This window comes from Anastrepha obliqua, chromosome 4, assembly GCF_027943255.1.
Source record: "Anastrepha obliqua isolate idAnaObli1 chromosome 4, idAnaObli1_1.0, whole genome shotgun sequence".
Lineage (NCBI taxonomy): Eukaryota > Metazoa > Arthropoda > Insecta > Diptera > Tephritidae > Anastrepha > Anastrepha obliqua.
Window position 1 is genome coordinate 112966339 of NC_072895.1, and position 21028 is coordinate 112987366.

Sequence of the window (21028 nt, forward strand, 5' to 3'; positions counted from 1 at the left end):
CAATATTCACTTTTCTTCAAGTTCTCAAATGACTCCCATATTAACTTGAGTTTTTGTCTTTATTTTTTCGAAGGTGATGTGCATCAAACAGAAGCAAATCTGCTTATGAAAGGGAAATCTATTTGGATTCCAAATATTTTACTCTACGTAATATGTAAGAGCAGAAATCTGTGGACATTTGAGAAAACTCTTTATTTGTCTACTGTAAATATTATATATAAAAATGACTCACAAGGCAAATTTGGATGTTCAGAAGAAGAAGCCAATGGTTGTAAGTGCAGCAGTATATATTATATAAGTAGTGAAACAGAGAATTGAAAAGAATATTAAAAAAGTAAATATATAGTTTATAGAGATAGTAAGTAGTAATAGTAAATAGTAATAGAAATATAAACTTTTTATAGTAGCTCTCAGTCCGAAAAATTATTATTCAGCACGATTGTTATTTTATTTATAAAATTCAGTTAATTCCAAACTTAAATAGAACCTTTTAGCGCAAGAAGCTAAAATTCTGCCACTAGAAAATGTTCAAACTTGTAAGCTCATTATTTTCCCCTTAAAGATGGAGGGTAACCCAAGCGGAAATGTACATTTAAAAATTAAGTAAAATGAATAAAAATCAAGCTCTTTTAGTGTTTTTGGCTGTATTAGAAAGTAGAACCATTTCACTTTACGTGTAGGTATATGAAGCCGAGAGAGTGTAAATTGTTAAAGTAATTTTCTAAGACTTTGCTTTTTTGGTATATGATTTTAAGCAAGCGATGAGTTCAAGAGTTTTTTTTTTTGAGAAAAATAACTGAAAATATTTTTTTGGAATATTTTAATCCTTTAACTTTTCAATAGAGGGAATTTTTTGCCTATTTTGCGGAAAAGTGCAAAAAATGCTCCTAACAGGAGAATATAACGCGCTAAAATATACCAAAAAAGTATATTCATAAAATTATACTACAATACTCTTAATATACTAAAGCTTAAAATTTAGTTTGAATGCCAGAAATAAGTTGAAACTGAAAATGAACCTTGCAAATGTTGAAATATTGCGGCATTGTGAGCCATTCTGTTGGAGCTGAAGAAGGAGCTCCGTGTATGAAATCACAGTCACAAAAGAATAACAAAGGAAAAATAGGCTAATGACGTCATAAAATCGATATGAAATTCTTATCTTCTATAGATTCATTCCCTGCAATGCTGATCTGCAACCACGGCAATTTTATTTGCTAACATAGGCAGGACAAATAAAATGGATCACCCTTTGTTTGGTCAAGTAATATAAGTACTTTTCTTTTATTCATTCTACAGTATTGGGTGGCAACTAAGTAATTGCGTATGTCTTTTAGAAAATCAAAAAAATCAATTTGTTCATGGAACTAGATAACTGTATTCTGTAATGTATTGCCCATTTTGATCAATGTCCTTTTGCTATCTTTCAGGCCGCATCATAATCCCACGTTCATAAAACTTCTGGTTTTTATTAGCAAAAAACTGAATTAGGTGCGATTTGATATCATCACCATTATTGAAATTTTTACCATTTAAGGAGTTTTGTAAAGATCGAAACAAAAGATCAGATAATCAGATGGTGAAAGGTCCGGACTATATGGTGGATGTGGCAAAACATCTCAACCAAGCTCCAATACTTTTTGCCGAGTGGCCAAAGATGTGTGTGGCCTTGAATTGTCTTGATGGAATACAATACTTTTTCGATTTGTCAATTCGGGCCGCTTTTCTTCAACTGCATTGTTTAACTTTGTTAGTTGTTCAATGTAGACATCAGAATTGATCGTTCGGTAGGGTGGTAAGAGTTAAAAGTAGACAATTGCTTTGTAATCCCACCAAGCTGACAACAAAACCTTCTTTTGATGACTATTACGATCCACGATCTTTTCCGCTTGAAATAGTTGTAAACAACCCATTTTTCATCGCCAGTTATCAGCCGTTTTAAAAATGAATCATTTTCATTACGTTTCTTTAGCAAATCGCAGCTGTTATTGCGTTGCGTTAAATACGTTTCTTTTAGTTCGTGATAAACCCGAGTTCATAGAGAACTTTGAACATAGCCAAGTTGTTTTAAGTGATTTTCAATGCATGTGTGTGATACGTGAAGCTTCTCTGCACTCTCGCGTGTTGTACTGTGACGATCCGTGTCGATTAATGCTTTGATTAGGGAGTCATCAACTTCAACTGGATGACCAGAGCGTTTTTCGTCTTTAAGTGAAAAATCACCAGAATGAAATTTGGTAAACCAATTTTGCCACTGCCGTTCTTTTAAGGCTACGTCGCCATGAACAGCACATATATTTTTATGAGCTTGCGAAGCGGTTTTCCCTTTGCGGAAATAAAAACGCAAAATATGACGAAAATGTTGCTTTTGATTTTCCATTTTTCATCGAACGCCAAACGAAAACTACACAATCGATCAACAAATTTTTTTTACGGATAGACAGGTGAACTGCCAACTATCAAATAACAAAATGTGTTTTACATTTGTACTATGTCTCCAAGCCTAAAAATTCAACTGAAGCCATCTATGAGTGAAATCCGCAATTAATTAGTTGCCAACGCAATCGTTTTCTTAATATTTCCAAGCAAAGTTTACAAATTCATATCTACAAGATGGCGCAAAATGAGTCACCCTATTGGAAGATTTATAATCTTTTCGTACATAAATTTTATTTGACACTTGTGAACTGGACAGCTGCAGTATGCAAATATACAAGTAAAGAAGTGCGCAAAAGTCGAAACAAAAATTTTCATCACTAAAAATAATTATTTTTAATTACTAAAAACGCTATAGAAAAACAAGTGGATGATTAATTTTGTGCCACTTTGTATTTTAATAACGTTTTAACTCACTGTTACTTAAACTATTCATCATACATTTTTTGGCACCCAACGTTGTTACTCTTTTGAATGCAACTGTGCGCTTGCGAAATACATTCGCCATACTACGTTAAATAACTGTAGCAAAGGCACATTTTGACAATTTTTGACAACTGATTTGCTTCTTATTTCATTTTATTAAATTTTTATCAAAATAAAAATGTCATACTCCAGTAGCTCAAAAATCTTTCTGATTTCTAAAAATCTTTTTTTGCTAACACTGTTGGGTGTTTTCTTCCACGTAAAAAAAAAACACAAATAGGCGAGCATTCGTTTAGGTCGTCAATATGCATCATACATTTTTTGTAACAAAATCAAAATGATTAGCAATAATTTATTGTCCCCACTTAGTACGAGTATATTCCTGTATCATTACATAGCTGCCTACTTATGGATAAGTAAATATTTTGCAATAAAAATGAATGAAATACGCACACGCACTTGGCACATAATAAATGTAATTATCTTGCTGACAAGCGCACCGAGGAGCCCTCACAACCTTAAAAAAAAAAACGACGCATCTGCCTTTCACATCACTAAGAGCTGTCTTCAATTCCTTGAACTTAACCTGCTTATACGTATTGCATGAAATCTTTTTTAGAATAATTCCATGCCGCAAGCGTTTGCAAACAAAAAAGGTAATAAATTCCCTACTTTGCACCGCAAACACGAATGCATAAGAGCACACCCACCTCCTTAAAGGTATTTATAGGTTTTGAATACACATTTTAATGTAATTTAGACACCTGATTTTACAGTACTTACCTACCACCGGATATCCCATTTTCGCAGCTGTAAGAATTGCTTACTTACCTCATCTAACACCCGTCTCTCCGCCTACTTAGGCGCGAATCGCTTTTATTGTTTAGCTCTTAGCCGTCAACTCAGGAACGTAAATACACTTGCTTTACTGCACAATCAAGCACATGCACCTCATACCCAAGGCTAATGCTTTTATATTCCTACATTTCCAAATCAGCCCGCAGATATGTTCTTTTTATTTGTAAATACTTATATACTCGTATGCAGTCTACGTAAATCCTTGGTGTACATGCATGTACATATACATTAGATTTGTTGTTGTTTGCATCTTAGTCAGCTTGTTATTTCGTATATTTAAATAAGCCTTAAACTTATTACACTGGCATTTTTATTCTCCATCTACTTTCTTTTCATTCTTCTTGACTACAACGAAAAATCGACAATCACTTCAACTTCAACTACAAAATTTCCTGGTTACTCATACGCCATGTGTGCGCATGCAGGTGCCAACGCATGGCTTACCGGCTGGTGCGCGTAAAGGCTGCTTACCTTTGGGATTACCGCAACCATTGCTATTGGAGGAGAAGAAATTCCTGTTGGCGGTAGAACGTGGCGATATAGGCAATGTGCGCAGGTAAGTGAGGCTTGTAAGTGAGCCGGTGAGAGGGTAGCGGGGTGGTGAGTTTTAGAAAGTGGGACAAATGCTGCCTGCTACTAAGCTTAAATGAGAAATGTTTCAATAGGTATTGAATACATATTTGCTTTAAAGAGGCTGTATGCTTAACTTTTATTGTCAGCTCATTCACTGCTTTGTTGGGTGCTGAAAGAACGTTGTGGCGTATGAGTGACTTTGTATGCGCAAATTTGCTTTACAATTTGCTGTCATTAATTTGTTTTGCGAAATACAAAATTATAACTTTCTTGTGTTGTTAGTGTTATATAAGATTAGTAAAAGTAGTATTTTTATTCAAATTAATTTTAATTATTTATTTTATAAAATTATACTTCATTCTTAAGCCACAAATCCAAGTTTCAGATTTTGTGCAATATTTTTAAGGATGCATCCTATTTTCATCAAAACTTCACACTATTCGCGGTGAATTTTTAGAAAGCTTATGGGCATGCGGTCGTATAGCCCATTTATTTTCATTAAAATGAAGCGCAAGCTTGAAGTGGATTTAAATTCTCGTTGATTTTTCTCCATATAACGAATGCATGACATTTTTTTTTAAATAGAACATGAAAAAATTATCAAAAATCAACAAAAATTTTTGGCGTCTTCAAATTTGTTCTTTATTTTACCCAACTTAAATGGGCTTTATTAGCTTTGTATAGTCCAAACTTGTCTAAGGCTTCTAAATGAAATGTAAAATTTTAATGAAAATTCGCAGAATTTAAATGAAGCTTGCACAAAATCTGAAACTTTGCTTCGTATGCGTCTTATTAAAGGGCAGTTTTTTGTTCTTCTTTTACGAGAAGGAAGCAGTGAAAGCCTAACCCCGTCAGTATAGGACTTTAACCCGAACTAAACCTCCTACCGTCAAAGTACCGATCCCCCCGGTATAACCGTTAAGTATTCGTCGGGAGGCGGTATGAGCACTAAACTCAACGTCCGTTATTGTCCTGATGCAATACGTCGAAAGTAGCATCTGCTTGTTACCACCCATTGGTTGGTTTGTACATTTACTTCCCCATTCTAAGGACCATGCATTGAAGTCTGCAGCTATTAAGTTTGGCGTTGTTGTCAGGGCTTCCCTGGCCAGTTCGTCAAGAATCTTTTTAAAAGCTGCTTGAGGTATATATAAACGGCGGTATATAACAGCTATATAAATGTACACCAGAAATTGTTGCTCTAGTGTAGCTGGTTTTGTCTGGAAGTTGCCCCTCTTGGATAGTGTTATCTCCTAGGACCCATATAGCTGCCTTCCTTGTTGCATCCGAAATCCACGTTTCAGCGTCTGGCTTGTTGTAGTGTTCACATATTACCGCCACGTCTGCGTCCTGTTCGTACATCGTTTGCGTTAGAAGATCTTGCGCTTCCCTGCAGTGATTTAAATTTATTTGGATCACACTCATTTTCGTTTTGTTTTGCATGCTATCTGGTAAATTGGGCAGTTTTTGCTACCCATAAAGAGCAGTAGCGTCAATATTACATGTATTTGTTACCTGAAAAATCTTTTCGTAGAAGCCACTGAGAGGAGATATAGTAGAATTGAAGGTCTTTTTACTTGTGGTTTTACTTTTGGGGTGACTCCGACACACTTAAAACCAATAAAGTAGAGATGAGATTCGGTAAAATATCTAATAAAAACAGTTCTTAGTCTCAATTCCGTGACTAAATCTCTGCATCTTATGAAATGAAGTCCCAAAAAATGTGCATATGTTCGCTAGTAACTGCGGGCAGAATGCACTGAATTGTACAGAGTTTTCGAGCTTTGGTGATAATCTCTCCTGGCAAGTTTTCTTGACATAAGTTTCATAAATTTTTCAAAAGGGGACTGTCAAAAATCTAAAATGTATAAACCGATTGGAGTGCTGTTTAAATGCTGTAAAACCTTGAAATATTTGCTATCACTCGGCATTAGTCAAAAAATTGCTACGGAATAACCGTTAAGAAGTAGTCAAAGCAGCGCTGAAAAATTTAAGCTCAGCTGATTCCTCACTACTTTTTCTAATAAACTTTGTTTTAACGGCAGAGTAGCGCAGGCCGGAATGTTGACTTGTACGCGTATAAAAGGAGGTACTATACAGTCATCTAGAAATTTATTTGCCTAATATTTCTTCACACATCTATAACATGCATACTAAGATCTGAACTCCTGTATGCTTGCATATAATAATTCTCAACAAACAGACAAAAGCCAATGGTACCACAACCGGAAACGCATGCATAACCAGTTCATTGATAAGTTAACAAACATACAAGTCTGGAGAGCTTCCGGCCAGCGATCAGGAAATATTTTGCCGAATCGACTCTGACTGACAACCCAAAAACAAGCTGGGTTAGATAACAGCGATGCTGGGAGGCAGACTAATAAGCACTTTGCCTTCGACACAGCGGACATTCACTGAACAACTGGGCGCCTTAAAGTTTGCCAGCCGGTATGGCAACACAACTCGTTTTTTGTTGTTTAGTTTCTTTTGTCGTGCGTCGTGGGTGTACTTGTGGCATTCATTGTTTATGCACCGTTGCATGCCAAATGTAGTTGGTATGCAAAAATTCGCACACACTTCCTGTTATCATGTCTGCCTGCTTCGTTTGATGTTACTTGACTCAACAAACTCCACAGCAGTCCACTTTGTTTGCTTTTGTTTGAGCTTGTTTATGGTCTACGTGCTGTACTCTTTTTACATTCTATATTGTAGTTCCTTTCACTAAACTTTTCAGGCAACTTACACCCTTCCATACCTCTTCCGTTTTCCTGCCTTTTCCCTTACTTTTCCCTTCCGTTTTACTTGCGTTTATTCTCGGTGCTAACTCACTTCAATTGTTTGATTTTAGTTCCTGTTTATGGTTCTGTACACCACCTTTGCACTGTTCCTGCCTCCTTCCCAACTTCATTCTATGAATTCAAGAGTCAGTGCGAAGGTCCATTTTTATTTTCTGTGTCTTCTCAGAGGTGGTCCAACTTGCTTGTTTTGACATATTCATTTATGTGTTAAATTATAAACTCCAGCTGCGTTCGGTTGGCTGTGACGTCTACCCCTCCAATATGTGTTACGTCGTTAGTAATGTAGTTGTAATTGTTTTGCTGCTCGCTTCGGTCACTCATATGCCCTGGTGCAACACTGTGAGTTTGTACGATAAGTTTGAAACTACATTTAGGTCGAAGGTCAGATGGTTGACAAAAGATAAATATGCATTGTGAAAACATTACAATACCGGCTTGCATGTGTGTGTGTGTGTGTGTGTATATATATATAATGGGAAGTTTTTTGCAGTTCCGCACTTTTGATTGTTGGACAACATAAGTCTGTTTGAAAATACTTTAACTTTACGTCAATTAAGAAATATATTAAAATAAAATTAGAACCAGCCGTAGATTCAGAGAGTATTCCAGCTCTCTAAAATACACTGAGATTCACCCATTATGAAGTTTTGTATTTTGGTTTCGTTAATTTGGTGAAGTAGGAACGCAAACCTTCGATATCCCATACAGTTGATGATATCTCTTCGTCTTTGACTTTCCTGGTAATTTTTTAAATTTTACTACATGATTTGCAGTGCAAAGTGCCTTGTTATGACTGCTGACGAAAGCTGCGGTGGGGTTAAGCTGAGAAACCCTGGTTTACTTTTCATCAGCAGGGACTCGTGTTCTCATAGGACATCTATGTAGTATTTGCTAAACTGACCAGGGTCCACCCCATCAACAGGAATCTATAGGAAGACGAATCAAAGTACTTCTCATGCTTCAAAAAGCTGCAGAGTTTTGTGGCTCATATTCAGTTTCTGGCTTCTTAGGCAGCAGTTGTTAATGCTGTTTTTATGGCGTATGCCTTACTAAGCTCTGCCTAGGTTTCTGCAAATGGAATTGGCTATAAATTTGAAGCCCATTCGCCTGTTTAAAATGATTGGAAATCCTGTAGCACTCTGAGTTATGTTCGGTTTCAGTTATTGCTGATGAAGCACCTTAACTAATCCGTGCCTAGAATATGATTCTACTACGTATAGACTTCGTGGCCATTTAACGGTAGGCGAAAAAATAAATTAAAAGAAAAGAAGCTGCTTCGACAGTTTCGGTGCAGAAACGGAGGAGAGCTAGTGGAATTCATTTAAGCTTGCAAATGAAACGGTGGCTAAAATCGAGATTCGTCTTCTTTATTGGCGCGATAATCGCTTAAGGGATTCCGGTGGTATAGAATTTTCAAAAAATTGATTTGTTTTTTGATATTTCAAAAGTGTAGGCTTATAAGAATATACAGGTGGCGCAAAAGTAACCTTGCGATGTTTTTTGGCTGTAATTTAAAAAAAAAAGATGAAGAACTTTGATTCTTCTTATGGATTATTTTTATTTGGTCTTTTAATTTTTTTTACATCAAGTCAAGAATATGATGTCATGTAAATGGTCGCCGCCACAGTTGATTGCCATTTGAGCCCTTTTTATGGCATTTTCCATCACTTTGGCCAAAACTTCCGGCGATAGGTCCTCACATTCTTGATAGATATTGTCTTTAAGAGCTGCAAGAGTCTGAGGCTTGTTGACATAAACCCGCAACTTCAAAAAGCCCCACAAAAAGAAGTCTGGAGCGGTCAAATCAGGCGATCTTGCTGGCCAGTGCAAATCGCCAAAACGGCTGATTAGGCGCCCGGGAAATGCATCCTTCAGCATATCGGTTGTGGCACGTGCAGTGTGTGCGGTAGCACCGTTCTGTTGGAACCATATGTTTTCCAATCCCAATTCATCAAGTTGCGGCAAAAAGAACTCGTTGATCATTGCTCTGTAGCGCTCAGCATTCACAGTAACCGTTTGGCCCACGACGTCTTCGAAGAAAAAAGGTCCGATGACTCCTCCAGCAAAAACAGCACACCATACAGTGACTTTGAGCGGGTGTAATGGCTCTTCGTGGGTTACACGCAGATTTTCAGTGCCCAGAAGCGTAAATTTTGCTTATTTACGTACCCGCTAAGATGGAAATGGGCCTCATCACTCATGATTATTTTTGATGAAAAATCATCTTCCTCTTGGTGGTGATTAAGGATGGATTGAGCGTATGTTAGACGCGATTGGCGGTTAGCAGCTAACAGCTGATGCACCGTCTGGACTTTGTACGGAAACATCTTCAAATCTTGTACCAAAATTCGCTGTAAAGACCGTCGACTGATACCCATTTGCGTCGCACGTCGTCTGGTCGATGTCGACGGCTCTTCCATGGCATCCTCGCCTACAGCAGCAATATTCTCTGCAGAACGGCTACTCCGGGCTCTGCCACGCCTGGCAGCATCTCGTGTTGTGCCAGTCTTTTCGAGGCAAGTGGCTAAATGTCGCAGTGTTTCAACAGTAGGTGTTAGACGGCGAGGAAATCTGCGACGAAATTCACGTTGTGCCAAAGTCACCGACCGATTATTAGTCAAATAAATAGTCAGCAATATTCCGCGTTCTGGAGCAGTGTAGCGTAACATTGTTTATTAACGTGTATTTCGCTTGTGTTTACTACACAAATGTCAAAACAGAACTGACATTAGGGGCCAATCGCAAAATTTATAGCATTTTCTGATAGGAGGATTACTTTAGCGGCACCTGTTACTGTCAAATTTTTTGAAGGTTATTCCCAGTATTTTCACGCGGCCACTCTCACAACTTTAAAATCAATTGTCTCAAAAGACTACTTATTTCGGCCTGGTGTTGGCAAAAAAAAAAAAACTATTCTACCAAACCGTCTGAAATTTTAGTATGTTGTTGATGACATCAATGGTTATCGCCCATACTAGAATCCTTTTATTTCAATTAGTTAGTATTTTTTAATTAAGAAGCTGAAAGAAAAAACGATTTTTAGAGTGTCAAATTCAGAACCGCGCCATTTTATTAAATTTTTTAATTTTTTTTTAATTCTAGTACGGAACACAGCTACAGTCATACTGATTAATAATTTTTTGGCTTTTGTGTTTCTCATAAATAGAAGAACCAAAATGGTCAACACCGACAAGGTCCAATTTATCGGGAGGGCCTACTTCAGCGCCATTTTTAAAATTATTAAAATTAAAAAAAAGAAACTCATTTTTGTATGTAAAAGCTAAATAAAAAGTCTAAACAATTCAAATATCGTTTTTCATTTTTTTATTGTGAAACAAATTTTCTCAAAATACCCTAAATTTTCGAGTTCTAGATCATCGATACCCCTAAACCGACTTTGGCCGTGTTCAACAAAGTGCGCCAGTCGTTTGTTTCTTGGGCTAGCTGGCACCAGTGCGACACGCCAACCGAAGCCAAGTCATTTTCCACCACAAAGGAAGCCTTTTGCATCCTCAGCTGCCACCAGCTGGTACTGCATCGCACCGATAGTGAAAAATTCTGTAAGCTGTCGAATTTTCTGGTAGAATTTTCGGGCGTTTTCCCTCTTCGCCCACACGCATAGTTTAACTGATCAAAACAACCAGCAAGTAATTGGATCTTGTTAAACGGGTCTCGCGGAGCAGCTTGAGCACTTCATCTGCGATGTGTAGTGATTGATCTGTAACTACAGTATGCGAGGGTCGCAGGCTTTTAAAGCTTATTTATTTTAAAGTTAATTGTTTGTCAATGAATTATGTCGGTTGCTTAACAACTGTCTTTAGGCAGCTGTTGTTTATTATTACAGAACTTCAATTTTTAGCTCAAAAACCTGGCTCCTGATACATCCGTCGTTCTGATGGCCGGCATAATGTATTGAATTTTCGTGGATTTTACTGTCCCAAGGAATACTGCTTCAGCAATCTGATGCTGGATAACATTGGTGCTCACCCACTCTACAGTTTCAAGAGCTGTATTACCTTAGTAAACCTCTCGTTGCTGACTAATATCCAAACTAAATTGATAAGAAAATATTTACAATTATTTAAAATATTTTTAGCCTACAAACACAGCTTACTTTAGTCATTATTATTTAAGGTGTGGTTGCAGATTGCTTGGAAATGAACCAAAAACAAAACCATTATTCGGAATCACCAAACCTTCATAAATCATGTAAAAACAAGGATGGGGTGCGCTCGTTCTTGAATACCTTGCCATGATTTTTCTGCTCCTTGGTACTTAACGTAATGTGAACGTCCACATGCATTTCCGGTATTGTGATTACTAGCATTTAAAAATGTATATCTATGTTCGTGTGTGTATTCGAATGCCTTTGGTAATTGTTTGCTTGCTAGCTGTGTGTTGCTCTTGACAGCTTCAACTCTACTGTCGTTTACGTGTCAGAAGTTGTCATTCACATATCCTTGCAGTTTGGCTTTGCCACAACAATTTGTTGTAATTGTTATTTTCGTGTAGTTGTGTTGGCTTTAATGCATCGTTGCACTTATGAACTCAGTTATGGCATTTCAGAGGAGGAAGTGAATTTTTCGCAAATTATATTTTTATTTGTGTTTGAGTAAACCATTTTTTTGTTTATCTTAAATTTGAGGTAATATTATAAGCTGTTAATTTAAAGTTATTTATGGCATACAAGGAGTCAAAGTGAACTGTAGTTTTTATTTAGAAATACTGGTTTGCCCATATTCGACGGACCCATGTGTTTTTTTTTAAATCAAAGAAAAACAATTTTTTTGATGTTGAATTTGATAATAATAATTTTATTGGGTTCAAGTAGATTTGCTGACATCACTTTTTGAATATGATATCTCTCAAATGCCCGCCTTGAGCCTGTATGGCGTATTGTGCCCGTTTTGGAGCATTTTCCATAGTTTTAGCTAACATTTCGGCTGGAATAGCGGCAATTTCCTCACGGAGGTTGTTCTTGAGCTCTTCTATGGTCTTTGGCTTATTAATATAAACCTTTGATTTTAAATATCACCACAAGAAGAAGTCAGGTGGCGTTAAATCGGGCGAACGCGGTGGCCAGTCAAAATCGCCATTTTTCGACATCAAACGACGAGGAAACAATTGCTTTAAAAAATCGATTGTGGTGCGAGCTGTGTGTGGTGGAGCGCCGTCTTGTTGAAACCAAAACTGCCTCATACGCTTTCGACGAATAATTGGCATCACAATTTTCTTCTTCTTCTTCTTTTTACAATTCACTTCTTTTGTTGAATGTAAATTTCAACAATTTGGTAGCGCTCGCGTGGCGTGTACTGTTCCATGGTAAAAATCTGCTTGGGTTGACGCTTCCAACGCGGTATGTCGTTAAGCGATGTGACGTCTCTGTTAAAAAAAACAGGGTTGCCAGATGGATCCGTCGAATATGGGCAACCCTGTACTGAAATTGATTTGCTGGAATTTAGGACTTGCCTGTGAATTTGTTCGTTGAAAACGTGTAGGTATTTCGATTAGAATCAATGCGCAAATCTCAACGCAAATTTAGCAACTAAATAAATACGTATTTGAAGGAGACATCTTCCCGCCTTGTCGATGCTGTTTACGACATAGTAATTTTTTAATTAGAGGAGTGTAGCGACCACTTCACACCTCACTACAGTCTGATATAGCAGCCGCTGCTTGTTCGGAACTGGTTATTTGTTATTTCTAAATCTAGAGGTCCTTCACAACTTCACATGGCCAGTGATCCATCCGATAGCCTGCAGATTTGCTTTCACAGAAAATATATCCGTGATGTCGGAAAAAATCATAAGTCAGACAATAAACAAATTAGCCATGAAGGTAAAATGCTTTGAAAATTTTATTCACAAAATGGGCCTAGCACTCCTTTATAATAATAAAAATATTTGGCACTTATACCTTTTGCGTATTTAGCCGATCTTCTTCTGCTATTTGTGGTGTGCGTCCTGATATTTTATACAAATGAAGTGACCTGCAGTTTTAAGCCGACTTCGAACGGCAAATGGTTTTTTATGAGGAGCTGTTTCATATAGAAAGAAACTCGGAGGCTTGCCATTACCTGCCGAGGGGCGACCATCATTAGAAAGAAAACTTTTTTCTATCATTTGGTGTTTCGTGATCAAGGGTTTCGAAGTGCACAGACTTCCATATGATAATCACGCATCAATCCATTGCTGTATACGAGGGGTGCCATTTATATGTCGGCATTAGAGAACAAAAACAAATTTTAATCATCGAAAATCACTTTATTGTTTTTCAAAATATTCTCCATGAAGGTCTATACACTTTTGCATGCGTTTGAACCAATTGTCGAAGCACTTTTGCCACTCTGAATGAGGTACCTCCAAAACATGCATTCTGAATGCCGCAACCGCTTCTTCAGGTGTCGAAAAACGTTGACCGCTCAGTTTGTTTTTTACGTACTGGAATAAAAAGAAGTCATTCGGTGCCAAGTCAGGACTATACGGCGGATGACCCATTAATTCGATGTTATGGGTGCTCAAAAATGCAGTTGTTTGAGCCGATGTGTGAGAGCTCGCATTGTCCCGGTGAAGAGTGATCCGTCTTTGGCGATTGGTTTTCCTAATTTCTTGGAAGACAATTGGCAAACAAATGGTTTTGTACCACTCAGAATTTACTGTTCTGCGTTGTTCTAGTGGTACGGTTGCGACATGTCCAGTTTTTCCGAAAAAACAGGCGACCATTTGCTTGGAAATGCTTCGTCCGCGAACAACTTTTGTTGGATTTGGCTCATCTTGAAACACCCATACAGTCGACTGCTGTTTACTTTCGGGCTCATACGCATAAATCCATGATTCATCCCCTGTCACAATGTCATAGACGTGTTTCGAAGCCCCGCGATCATATTTTTTGAGCAAATTGTGTGGGATCCAACGCGAAGAAATTTTTTTGAGAGTCAAATGTTTATGCAATATTGAATGTATGCTGGTCCCACTAATGCCTAAGATTGTCTCAATCTCACGATAGGTCACATGACGATGTTGCAATATCAGTTCGCGCACAGCATCAATGGTTTTCGGAACAACAACTGATTTTGGACGACCTTCACGAAATTCGTCTTCGAGTGAACTACGACCACGATTGAATTCACCATACCATCGATAAACACTGGTCGCCAAAAAATGAATTAAGTTCATCCATGCAATGTTGCTGAGTTAATCCACGTCGAAAGTTGTAAAAAATAATCGCACGAAAATGTTCACGATTTAATTCCATTTTTGGACCGAGATGTATATTTTAAGTTACTGTAAACAACACAAATAGCGCTTGTATTTCAAAACGTTCTGAGTACTTAAAAGCCAAAAAATGTTAAACTTTGCGATACAGCTGTCAGTTGCCAGATTGCAACACCAGGGTTGCCAAATCCCGAAATATAAGAGGCACCCCTCGTATATTTGTTATTTCGGCCACCCTCATCAGCTTCGTTTTCATAAAGTATCTGAGCAGCTACATTTTTTTTTAATTTTTCATAATTTATGGAGGTTTCCTTTTCTGCCACTCTCACTCCAAATCCTTTGAATGCATTCCTTTTAAGCTGATTTCTCTTTTATAATCCGCGTCTACTACATATAAATACTTCAAGAATTTCTCATCCGCTTGCGCTTTTTTTGTTCATGATACTTCCCTGCCATTGTTGCGAGTCAAACTTTTGCCACCCTTCGCATTCATTTATGCTTCAATTTAAATTTCTGACTTTTATTTTTATGCCATTTAACTTTTATAATTGTTATTGACTTTGGCACTTTCACAGTCTATGTGCCTGAGCCTTTTTGTTCGAGTCTAATGGCGAACTGGTAATTTCAATAAAATAAATGTTACTCATACCCACATCCATAGCCGTAGCAGGGTAGGCGCTGCTGCGGAAGCGTGTGGTCAACAACAAATAATCTACTAATGCAAATTGGCGAGCTAATTGATATTTTTATGCTTTCAATGATTGCTAAAGTTTTATTATTTTGAACTGTGAATTGCTTTTGCTTCCGGCTTTTCCACTTGAGAAATTTTAAATTACTCGGTTTAATTTTTATTGGTTTTTTGACTTGGCTAGGTGCTGACACATGCATAAATATGTTTGTTTGAGAAGGGGCGCCAGTGAGTAAGCCGAAGAATTATGTGATGGTTGAGCGGTAAAAAGCGTTTAAAAAAACTAAATATGTGAAATACTCGGGGAAAGGGGCTAAGTCTCTAAAGGGGATTCATGTTGAATAGACGATACTGAGAACTGAAGAAAGTATGGAAGTAGTATTCAGAATCGAATTTTTCTGGAAGTCAAATGCGTCTGTTTGAATCAGAATTTGAAGTAGTTTAGACAAACTGCCATGAAGGATGTTTCATATATACAATGGCGCACTATAGAAGCCTATATACAGATATATTGTTATATAAACTTATAGTCTACTCTAACTTCTAGTTGGAGCATAGGGTGTCAACAACTTCTCTTCGCCATCGAACAAGGTTTGTGCAAAGGCTCTAAGCTCATTTCATATCTTACTCAAAGACAGAAATTCCCTCAGCCATTGTCTCGAAGAGGCGTGCTGATGCAATCTTGTCCAAAGCAACAAAGGCGCTCATGATCTGCAAACGTTTAGCAGGAAAATCCTCAGGCAGTAGCCCAAGAATCCTGAGATTAATGTACCTACATCATGATAATAAGACCAATGGTGACATATAGAACGGTTCCTTGGCCATCGAGAGTCACTCTATCGACAGTGCGGGAAGACTAAATAAGCTTGAGCGCTTAGCATACGTGTACATCACGGAGGTGATGGGCACCTGCCGTACAGCTGCGATAGAGATCATGCTTCAGTTGGATCCTCTTCGTGTTATCAGGGTAGGCTTCGGTAAAGTAGTATCACCAATAAAAACATGAAATTGCTGAGTCTGCAGCTTCCAGTTACCCAGCTACACAGAGATGGTGTCACTAAAGTTACCAAATACGAAAAGAAGTACAAAATTGAATTGAATAATAAGTTAAACTGGAGTAGACCTGCATTTGAAAAGAAACTCCGGGAGTGTACCCTGTACAGATGTCTCAAAGCCACCAAAAAGCATAAGGGCTGGAATTTACGGCCCCAGAACCGTTCTAGGCCGATGGGTAGTTTTCCAAACATTTTTCAAGCGGAGTTGTATGCCATCTGTCTATGTGCAAAGATAAATTTGGACAGAAATTTTAGGAATTAGTGAATTGCCATTCTGAGCGATATCCGGACGGCACTCAAGACTCTGTCATCCGGTGAGATAAAGTCCTCACTGGTTTTTGAGTATATCGAGAAACTTAATCTACTAGGAACAAACAATTGCATCCGGCTAGTTTGGGTCCCAGGATACAGGGATTCGGAACAAAGTAGCAGACACATTGGCAAGAGAGGCTGCGGACTTTCCTTTAATAGGACCCGAGCCTGTCCTTGGTGTAGGACAACACACAACTAGGAGAATCTTAGGAGTGGAGAGTTAAAGCTATGGGAGGTTAGCTGGTACCAAACTATGGCGCTAAGAGGATAAAAAAACTCATAACTCTTCCCAAGGATGAACTGATATTGATCACGGGGAGCTTAACAGGGATATTGTCTACTGATTTTTGTCGTTTCTGTGACCAGTCCTAGGAGACTCCAATGCACCTTCGCCTTGAATGTAGCGCTATAGCGGGGAGAATGTTGAGACATCTCGGCCAATGAAGGCAGAAGAAAATATCCATCCACCAATCTCCATCTCAATCCAACCCGTCTCTAATTTGAGTTTAATAAGGGAACTGGGTCTAGATGACGCACTCTGATGAGTGGAGGGCACAAAGGCCAGGCCACTTGGCTGTAGCGGCTGCGCGTATAATCAGATGCTGGTTGATTTAAACCATTACCATTTCATATATTTTCAACATCTCGGTAATAAAAATCTTTATACAGCAATTTCTTAAAGCAGTTCTAAATTTTTAATTTTTCAAAACTGGCTAAATACATTTAATGATTCTAGCGTGAACAATTTTAAATAGTTTTGGTCGGTAATTTAAAAAAAAAAACTAAAACAAAAATTTATTCCAACTTTTTACCATTCCTTCCCTACTTGCCACTATAAATTTTCCTTCAATTCCAATTCCAATTCAAATCGTTTGTTTTTCATTTTGGTTTGGTTATTATATTCCCATCCTGCATATTGAGCTTTTGATGGCCATTAATGACCATTACTAAAATTGCCACAGAAAATGTGTCTGTGTCCAACTCTTCCTCCATTTAGTGTCCTCATCCGCCATAAGTTGACCACAAACTTTTCTTTTTTTTCCAAATGGTTACTAGGGTAGGTGTGCCGAAGAGGGTGACGCATACTATTATATGGCACTCAGAACGGCTTGTCAACCTTCATTGCCTTCGTTGATTGCATTGGTCTCATTTGGTAATGGCTTTGACATCTTCGTAGATTAGCTTGTTTGCTTTAATTTTCACTCAGCCCCAGTCAAGTAATTAAAAGTTCCTTTAAGTGCTTTTTTCAAGCGGCAGTGATTTTCTAGTTTTCCACTATTGGCATTGACTTTAAAAGGAAGAAGCAAAAAATGAAAGGAAGGAAAATGAAAATGAATGTGAATTGAAAAAAGTTGTGTGGCTCGCATAATGGAAAGTGACCAGGGCTTAAAATTTCTATGCGCTGTGTGGTTTTGTCATATCCTTTTAGAGCTTTTGCATTGTTCTCAATGGGTTATGGACAACTTTTTTTCCAGCTTTTGACTTTTCACTTACTCAAATTTATTATTATATTTTTTTTTAGCTTAATTCTTTTTATAAGCTCTTTTTTGCTCTTATATATGTAATCTCGTTGAAGGCCAGCGCATGTAGGTTTTAAAATTTTTGTGCGCCATGTGACTTTTTAATGTCATCTACGCGCTTTGTTCTCAATGATTTTTCCCAAAACTTTCTGTAATTTTTGCTTTCCGATTTTCTAACGCTTATTAACTTTTTTTCTTTATTTTAGAATTCTTCAGAAGGCTCATCGCAAGCATCACATCAACATCAATTGTATGGATCCATTGGGCCGGCGTGCTCTGACCCTCGCCATTGACAATGAGAATCTCGAAATGGTTGAATTGTTGGTGATTATGGGTGTAGAAACGAAGGATGCTTTGCTGCATGCCATAAATGCGGAATTTGTGGAGGCAGTGGAGTTGCTGCTGGAACATGAAGAGCTCATTTACAAGGAAGGAGAGCCATACGTAAGTGTGAAGAAATTTAAATTAGAATTGAGATTTTGGAAAAAACAAGATAATATAACTTTTAATAAATAAAAAAAACTTCATCTATTAAAACACATGCAAGCTATTCTTCACGCCAAAAAAAAAGACCGCTTCGTAAGAGTTTGCGCCCAGAAATCAAATTTTGTTCAATTATTTGAGATTGTTTAATTCTCTCTTGAGAAGGTTATTAAGCCTTTTTTTATTAAAAAATTTGAAACTAATGTTTAGACTTAAACATTTTTTTTTAATTTAAATTGCCGTAGAAGAAAAGTGTAGCACTCTTGGTTGTTGTGGAATCAACAGGAAGATTAACAATTTTTGGAAAGAGGTGCGCTTCTTGATCAAAAAGATAGCTTTTGTGAATTAAGAAATAAAATTAAAAAAAGGGGAAAAATATTTTGAAGTAAAATTTTTGGGCTTTAGTTAGTATTTTAGAAATTGTTCAAAAAGCAGTATTTTCAGAAATATTTTGTTAATTTCTTTTTAATTTTTTCGTAAGGAATAGTTTACACTTAACACCTTAGAAACTAGTAATTCTTATTCAATGACAAAACTGGTTCCAAATTTTTTGGGCGTTTGCCTAGTGCTTCACTGAGTCATGGTCAGTATGATAATTGTTTTGGTATTAAAAAGTAAATTTAAAATAAAAAAGTTAATGATCGATGCTACATTTTTGAACTCTTCAAGGTTTTTACGTAGATAATAATATGTATAAATATGCTCAGGATATTTTTGAGAATTTTTGTGTGAACAATATACATCCATTATATATAATTTGCATTAACTATTAAAAAAAAAAAGAAAATTCGAATTAAATATTTAGTTTACATCCTCTTTTTTGAAGAAATTAAAATAGTATTAGCAAAGCGTATATTTAGATTTTATTGTGCGATTGCCAATTTAAGATAGAAAAGAGTACCTTTTATGAAGCATCTTCAATGAAGCATCTTTCTTGTAAGGCATATAGCAACTGTGTATGAGTTATTGCATGCAAATTAGCGTGAGCAGCCATGTCAGTATAGTTATATCTTTAAAAGTCATTTGTCACCACTAAAGTTACTTGCCACCTGTCACTTGTTACTTGTCATCTGTCACTTGTCACCAGTCAATTGTTACTTGTCATCATCTGGCCACATGTCACTTGTCTCTTGTTATCTGTCACTTATTATCGGTCACTTGTCATCTGTCACTTGTCACTTATCATCTGTCAATTGTTACCTGGCAATTTTTATCTGCCACTTTTTTCTTCCTTATGGTCTTAAACTGTGTGAGCGCTATAAATACTGAGTCCTGATAGTACTGGATATCAGCCTGGCCTTTGTCAATACACGTGAAATTAATTCAATTTTTCTTTGTACTTTGATAGTTACTATACAAAGCAATAGGGAGAGTAGCTACTGATTTTAATTAAAAATTAATATTCTGGTACTCTTTGCCAATATAATAAAGCATTTCTAATTTTTTTATGTGCACTGCAAACAACCCATATGAAAATCGATTTGCACTGTATAATAAATATTGGCGCATCATTACTCACAAAGTGCAATAAATGTGTGTATGTATATGTATTTGGTGGCCGTCGTAGCCGAATGGGTTGGTGCGTGACTACCATTCGGAATTCACAGAGAAAACGTAGGTTCGATTCTCGGTGGAACACCAAAATTAAGAAAACACATTTTTTTTAATAGCGGTCGCCCTCGGCAGGCAATGGCAAACCTTCGATTGTATTTCTGCCATGAAAAAGCTCCTCATAAAAATATCTGCCGTTCGTAGTCGGCTTGAAACTGTAGGTCCCTCCATTTGTGGAACAACATCAAAACGCACACCACAAATAGAAGGAGGAGCTCGGCCAAGCATCCAAAAAGGGTGTACGCGCCAAATATATATATATATGTATATATAATATATATATATGTATAAGCAGACACTTAAGTACACATATCCAGAAATGTTCTCACCCTGCAGGAAATATCAATATCAACGAATTCGATTTCCATGAATTTAGAACTAATAGTGAATTTTACATGTCGATGCCATAGAGGGTGTTATTTGTCCATCGCACAACGCTTATAAGCAATGTCTAAGAATCGTTAATAAAAAAACAAAAATTGTCCGCCGCTGCAATTTTCAATTATTCGGAACTAGGACCAAAGTGGTGAGTTAGTACCAAGTTCTATGGTGCTCTGCTTGTAGTTATCTGCGTAGTACTCCTTGTATCTCGTTGTCCGCCGCGGCATCTAATTTTCAATTGTGCGAAACTAGTACCAAAGTGGTTAGTTAGTAACCAGTTCTGTGGTGCTTGTTTGTAGTTATCTGTGTAGTACTCCTTGTATCCGTTTTTTAATAGGTTCGGCCCATTACTAATTCGGCAAATTATATCTATGAACTACAATTCAATTCATCAATCAATAGTAGTGGTTGAAAACACGAGTCTGGAGACTGGAAAACTCGATTAATTTTTCGAATATTCTTTAGGTTTTTTAACGGTAGTATGAAGTGTCATTGAAAGATTTCTTTTATACTTTTTTAACGCTCTAATTAGTTTTTTTTTGTTTGGAAACCTGTTGAGGTTCGGGCACAAAGTATCACATTTGAGAGGCGATAAAGGGTTACAATATTTTATAATAAGACCAGCTTTCAGCATTAGTGGTTGAATTTCTGATCACAGCCATCATAATAA

At 37.1% G+C, this 21028-nt stretch overlaps 1 protein-coding gene across 1 annotated transcript in view; it reads left to right on the plus strand.

The window, feature by feature from the left end:
• The first annotated feature begins 216 nt into the window (after positions 1-216).
• LOC129244698 (transient-receptor-potential-like protein) overlaps positions 217-21028 on the plus strand; it is a 47970-nt gene continuing 27158 nt past the window's right edge. The window contains exons 1-3 of the mRNA XM_054882484.1: positions 217-271; positions 4146-4276; positions 18090-18327. Of these exons, the coding sequence (XP_054738459.1) occupies positions 224-271; positions 4146-4276; positions 18090-18327 (417 nt within the window). The 5' untranslated portion in view covers positions 217-223. The remainder of the gene's footprint in view (positions 272-4145; positions 4277-18089; positions 18328-21028) is intronic.